The 6,182-nt window shown below is 41.4% G+C and overlaps 1 protein-coding gene across 1 annotated transcript; it reads left to right on the plus strand.

The window, feature by feature from the left end:
* The first annotated feature begins 1,515 nt into the window (after positions 1–1,515).
* On the plus strand, positions 1,516–5,570 carry LOC142848724 (cathepsin 7-like). The gene is made up of 7 exons (XM_075970906.1): positions 1,516–1,641; positions 2,005–2,127; positions 2,211–2,357; positions 2,909–3,137; positions 3,592–3,750; positions 4,348–4,465; positions 5,471–5,570. Exons 1-7 carry the CDS (start codon positions 1,516–1,518, stop codon positions 5,568–5,570), a joined length of 1,002 nt encoding a protein of 333 aa, XP_075827021.1.
* The last annotated feature ends 612 nt before the right edge of the window (positions 5,571–6,182 follow it).

Consider the following 6,182-nt stretch of genomic DNA (forward strand, 5'->3'; position numbering starts at 1 on the left):
TATGCTGACAGCATGCTTCATAGCAGCAAATCCTCTTATTATAACTAAGTGCTAAGACGAAATTCTACCTAGTTTTCCTTGGGAATTCCTTGACCCATTCTGAGCTACCGTTGAGAGATAACATGCCAGGCTATTGCATGATCCAAGGTGTGAAAAGTGGTTCCCTAACTTCTTGTGTGAATGTCTGCAAGTTCAAGTTCACACATTCTGTCTAGGTAGTCCACACCCACTTCCCTGGGATAGGTAAGATCAGATCTCAGTAAGAGCCTGGAGGCCCAATCTAGTCACATGATAGTCAATCAGTAGAAGGGAAGGATTGATAGAGAGGGCGGACTCACCAGAGATGTGGGATTTAAAGCCAGGCTGAGGTGTTGCTGGACCAGGTTCTGACACCTCAGCAACCTCAGAAGAGCTTCTGGAGTGGACTGAAGGAACAGAGGTCATCACAGGTGAGGCCTTGCTTCTGCCACGGTAGACTGGGAATTGACCCTGGAGGAGAGCCTTGAGAGACTCCATGGAAAATCAGGCAGATCCCCAGAAATGAGAATATCTTCTAAACCTTAACAGCTGTGAGGTGTTGAGGAAGCAGGCGGTGTAGAAGTCAGAGGGTAAACCTGGGTTCTCCTAGGTCCAGGTTTGCAACTCAGTGCAAGTCTGGTCCTGGCCAGAGTGAGTGACAGCTGATATCATGCACACCAGGGCCATGCTCATCTATCTCATCCTGAGCCTACAGAGATCATTGTATTACACATCAGCCCTGGACAAATTGTTCTTTTTCTGATTGACATGTACAGAATGAGTAGCAGGTGGTATGTCACTTGCCAGTTCTCCTAGGGAATGTTGCTTAAGAGACCCAGCAAGGCCTGAACCTAGGACTTTAGTGTTGTCTAACTCCCCATCATCATGGTTTCTCTAGCTTCCATTGGCTTTTCTGTTTGGGATTTTTCCTCATTGATGCAATGAGTGTATTTCAAAGTCCCAATGGTCTGATAGAGTACTAAAAACTTTGATGTTTTTCCCCATATTTTCTAAGCAGGACAATCTAGAATATTTCCACTCAAGAGAGAATGTTTCAAATAGCCATATGCTGCTCAGTATTAAAGGTTCTCATGCAATGTGATTTCAAGTCCTGGGGAAATTTGTACTTAGGATAAGATGCCATGTAAGAGAAGATTTTTACCATTACAAATCCTATGCTCACTTTATCCAAGCTCCTAGATATGTGACTTTTGAATTTGATGTCCATGCTCATCTTTCTGATCATGTCAATTTGCAGTACACGGCAGCTTCCAGGAATTTCTAGAATTTTTCTCACAGTTTCTGTAATTTTGTGTAAAAACTAAATGCTATCCATGGCATCCCTAGGTAAACTCATATTTAACCATTTCCAAAATCTTTGAGTCAGTATTTGGGAGAGTAGTTGGAATAATTTTATCTGGCACAAATTGCTTAATTTCTCAAGAGTGTTGGCGTGTTTTCCTCTTCATTTTTCTTCTCTCTACAGGTGTTTGAGACATGATTGCTGCTGTCTTCTTAACCATCCTGTGCTTGGGACTGGCCTCAGCTGCTCCAACACCAGATTACAGTTTGGATGCTGAGTGGGAGGAGTGGAAGAGGAGCTTTGAGAAAACATACAGCCAAGTAGGTCACATGGACACAGTAGGTCACATGGACACAGTCAGGTCACATGGACACGGTAGGTCACATGGACACGGTAGGTCACATGGACACCCGAATCAGTGTCTTTGTAGAGCACGTTCATTGCTGTTGGGGGTCCATGGATATAACAGAGACCATAGATGCCATCTCTCTTGAGGTATCAATGTAACAGAAGATGAGCACAAGGTGGCCACTGTCTCTCTCATTGGGTGTCGAGAGTGGCTTGCTTTAGGGTCTTGAGATTTCTCTCTACAACGTCTATGCATATGCAGCAGCCAGTCCCTGTGGTCAGGTAGTACAGGGGTGTAATTAGAAATGAATGCCATTCATTCTGTTTATTTCCAGGAGGAAGAAAGACATCGGAGAGCAATATGGGAAGACAATGTCAAGATGATCAAACTGCTCAGTGAGGAGAATGGCCTGGGGATGAACAACGTCACCGTAGAGATGAATGAATTTGGTGACATGGTGAGTGTGACTCAAACTGTCCTGCACTCGTTCTTTTCCTCTTCTGTTGTTTAAATTGAGTCTTTATGTGCTCTTCCCTGAAGACTGGTGAAGAGATGAGGGAAATGATGAAGGGGACTTCAGTTCTGACTCTAAAGAACGGGAAACACATCCAGAAACGAGGAGATACCAACATCCCCAAAACTTTGGATTGGAGAACACAAGGCTATGTCGCCCCCGTGCGGAGACAGGTATGACATCACATGACTGTCTTCTACTGGGGATGCAACAAGCTATTGACATGCATGTATTTGACTGGTATGACATGCTATTAACCAAACTTGTTTTCATATCTTGAACACCACAGGTACTGTCCTTAGAATTCTGTTGCTAGTAACAAATGTTTCTTGGTTGTCCCCCAAAATGAGGAATCCCTAATTCATGTCTTAGCAATTATGGGGCCTATCCAGGTGTAGAATGTATATCTAGCATTTCCACACACTACTTATTTATTCTTTAACCTCCTTCTAGTGGTCCCACTATATCTCTCCCCAGACTTAGGTTCTTCCATTAATGACATTCATCACACCTGGCCACAAGTATATCAAGACTTTATGTGCATCCGTGTGTGTTTGTGTGACCACCCACTGGGGCATAAGACACCTCTCCATGGAGACTGACTCTTCTCACCTAGGCAACTAACAAATGCTAATAGTTCATTTTTGATAAGGACTCAACTGCTTGAGTTTTTACTGGCTATTCGTATTTGTTTGTGGATGACAATATTATCTTTCCTACTCAGGGAGATTGTGGTGCTTGTTGGGCTTTTGCTGTGGCTGCTGCCATAGAAGGACAACTGTTCAAGAAAACAGGAAAACTGACCCCATTGAGTGTCCAGAACCTAATTGACTGCTCTAGATTTTTTGGTACTACTGGCTGTAAAGGAGGCAGGATCTATAATGCTTTCCAATATGTAAAGAACAATGGAGGTCTGGAGGCTGAGGCAACCTATCCATATGAAGCAAAGGTAAGTGGACTTACTGGGTTGTCATTTCAGTTAGGCTGGTGCAAGGAGGAAAAGGCAGAAATAATCCATTGCCTTCACAGTTCCCATTGAATGTAGACTCTCTCTGCACAGCACCAATGTTGATCTTACAGTATCCACCATGGCACAGTTGCCTGATTTCATGGTTCCATGTAGGTGTTCCTGCTTCTGTACACATGGAGAATGTGCAAAACATTCCACATATAATACAGATTTCTGCACCATGAAAATTTCTTATAGATGGAGGTATCATTGAAGACATGGGAGCTGATTTTCAGTTCCAATTATCCTAGTAACATTTCCCTTCCTGGAATGATTTATGATAGTGCAGATGTAGGATTGGTCCTCTGCAAAGTGCCAAGGTTTATGGTTCTGGCTTTTGCTCTCCAGAAGGTAGAGGAAGTAACCAAATCTTTTAACTGTTCACCTTTCAAAGGAAGGACTCTGCAGGTACCGTGCTGAACGTTCTGTTGTCAAGGTTGCCCGCTTTTACGTTGTCCCAAGGAATGAAGAAGCCCTACTGAATGCTTTAGTAACTCATGGGCCCATTGCTGTTGGAATTGATGCTGGACATGAATCTTTTAAAAAATATACGGGAGGTAAGTATGTGTTTTTCTAGATATTAGTGAAGAATGCTTGTTACCCTTTGGGATGTGCCAAGTTGATATCTTAACAATGTATAAAATTTGATGTGAGTGTTAGGGTTTATAAATTTTACACTTGTTAGTGCAGTAATCACATGTACTGTTTCTACATGACAAGACGTACCTATGCATGTGTGTGCTTCATTATTTATCATATTGTTTAGCTTTGTTTACTCTACTTTTCTCTACTTGGTGTATATTAATATATGCATCTGTTGCCTTTCTAAAACTGCATTCTAAAGAATGCCTTCAATGAAAAGGTCTATGTTCAGTTATGATTTCTTGGAATGTGATTCTATTAGCAAAAACCAAAGATATGAAAGAGTAATTTTATGTTAATAAGGGGAAGAGCTTTTCAACAAAGTTATGCTCATTTTATTTTGTTTTAGGATTTTGATGAGAATTTATAATCAGGATTTCTGTCAAGAATGGTTTCTATTTTTATTGGAATTTCTGTCATTACTGTCCAATTAGAATATATCACACTTATTGTTGTTGACCATGGTCATATCAGGTTCCTGGTGCCTTTTACTCCACTGATTTTCTTTTTAGGTATGTACCATGAGCCAAACTGCAGACGTGATTCTCCTACGCATTCGGTGCTGTTGGTTGGCTTTGGCTATGAAGGCAGAGAGTCAGAGGGCAAGAAATACTGGCTGATACAGAACAGGTATAAATAGCTACCACTGTTTGTATTTTAGGTTTCAAATGGAACTTTCTGCTTGTAGTGATAGTTTAGATAGAAGTCATAGAAAGCATTGTCACAATTAAGTTGGAAAAGCAACATTTTTCCCTTTTAGTGCTCAAATGTATGTGTTGTGTGTGTATGTGTGTTTATGTGTGTGAATTTGTTTGTGTGTTTGTATGTGTGCGTGTGTATTTGTATATAGGTCTGATATTGACATTAATTGTCTTTCTAACTTGTCCTCCTTATGTATTGAGGAGTTGAGTATCACTGATCCTAGAGTTTTCTGGTTTTGGTAGTGTGCTCATTCAGTTTGTTCTAGTTACGTCCGGCTTCTGTAATTACATGTTGGCTGCAGAACCATCCTAGTTTTAAAAAGCGATTTTCATTTGTTGTGAGTGTGTGTCTGTGTGAGTGAGTGCTACGTGAGAACAGATGCTCATGCAGACCAGACAAAGACACCACATTCCTTACAGCTTCAGTTACAAGGGGGTGTGAATGAGTTCACACGGGGACTCTGCTGGTGGGAACTTTTGTCCTGTGGAGGAACTCCAAGTGCTCCTAGGCACTGAGATTGTCTTCACCCTCATTTAAGCTTCCAGAGGAACTTGGACTCAAACCCCAATCCTTACCCTTGCATGATCTGGCTTTATTGTCTGATCCCTATCTTCTGGAGCACTAACATATAATATATGAATGAAAACAGATTCTGTCGTTGCTTTCCTTGGCAATCAATATAACCTTTGCATCATTGATTTTCTATTTATTATTGGTTATTTCTGAACAACCTGTGGGTAGAAGATGTCCTAATTTTCCCTGCTGTGACTTTTACTGCCCTCTGTGAGATAACTCTTGGTACTCTGGAATTGACTCTGCCTTTTCTGATTCTTTCTATTTCATTGGCCTCTAGTTCAGTGTTCATAAGTGGAGTTATTGTAATAATCCACTCTGTCATATCTTTTCTACTAAATGGAAAACTCAATTTTTCAGCCATGGTGAAAGTTGGGGAGAGAAAGGCTACATGAAGATTCCCAGAGACCAGAACAACTACTGTGGAATTGCTTCCTATGCCATGTACCCTGTATTGTGAGCTGCCTGGTGATAAGAAGGAAGGGAAGATATTAGGGCAAGACATACAGAAGAACCCACCGTCTTCAAAGCGTCCAGCCTCTGCTGTGTGCAGAAGACACTGCAGTCATTGAGAAGCCAGGGTAGGATGTGAAATCTAGGATGTTTGCTAGTCGCTGCTGCGCTGCAGTGATTCGTGTCGTGGATTCCTGTCATGACTTGATTTTAACATTTTCACTGGACTAAATGGCGTCTTTAAAAATAAAAGTTAAATCCAATTATAGTGTCTACTTTTTCTTTTTTGTGAGGTGGCTTTTTTATGTTCAAACATGACATTTGTCTTGAAGCCAAAATTAAATGTGGTGCTGGTGTTCTAGAAGGAAGAGTGAATGACTTCTCTGATGGATGATCTTCAGTCATTGGCTGCAGTCTGCATGCAGAGTTCTATTTATATACCAGCAATCCTGCTCTGGAGGACTATATGAAAACTTCTGGATTTGATATTTTTAGTTGACATGAATTCACCCAGTTCCAATTTTTTACCACTCTGTAGAATGTGATGTTACTGTGTCCCCAATGCATTGTGCTGGGCTCTGACTCTTCCTTTCCAGCAACCCAATCCTGTACTAGCTTC

Source organism: Microtus pennsylvanicus, chromosome 4, assembly GCF_037038515.1.
Source record: "Microtus pennsylvanicus isolate mMicPen1 chromosome 4, mMicPen1.hap1, whole genome shotgun sequence".
NCBI classification, from domain to species: Eukaryota; Metazoa; Chordata; class Mammalia; order Rodentia; family Cricetidae; genus Microtus; species Microtus pennsylvanicus.

Excerpts from the sequence above, each read along its gene's own strand:
- LOC142848724 (XM_075970906.1), top strand. The coding sequence starts at position 1,516 with ATGATTGCTGCTGTCTTCTTAACCATCCTGTGCTTGGGACTGGCCTCA. Across the intron at positions 1,642-2,004 it reads TTGAGAAAACATACAGCCAA|GAGGAAGAAAGACATCGGAG; the intron begins GTAGGTCACATG and ends GTTTATTTCCAG. Across the intron at positions 2,128-2,210 it reads TGAATGAATTTGGTGACATG|ACTGGTGAAGAGATGAGGGA; the intron begins GTGAGTGTGACT and ends TCTTCCCTGAAG.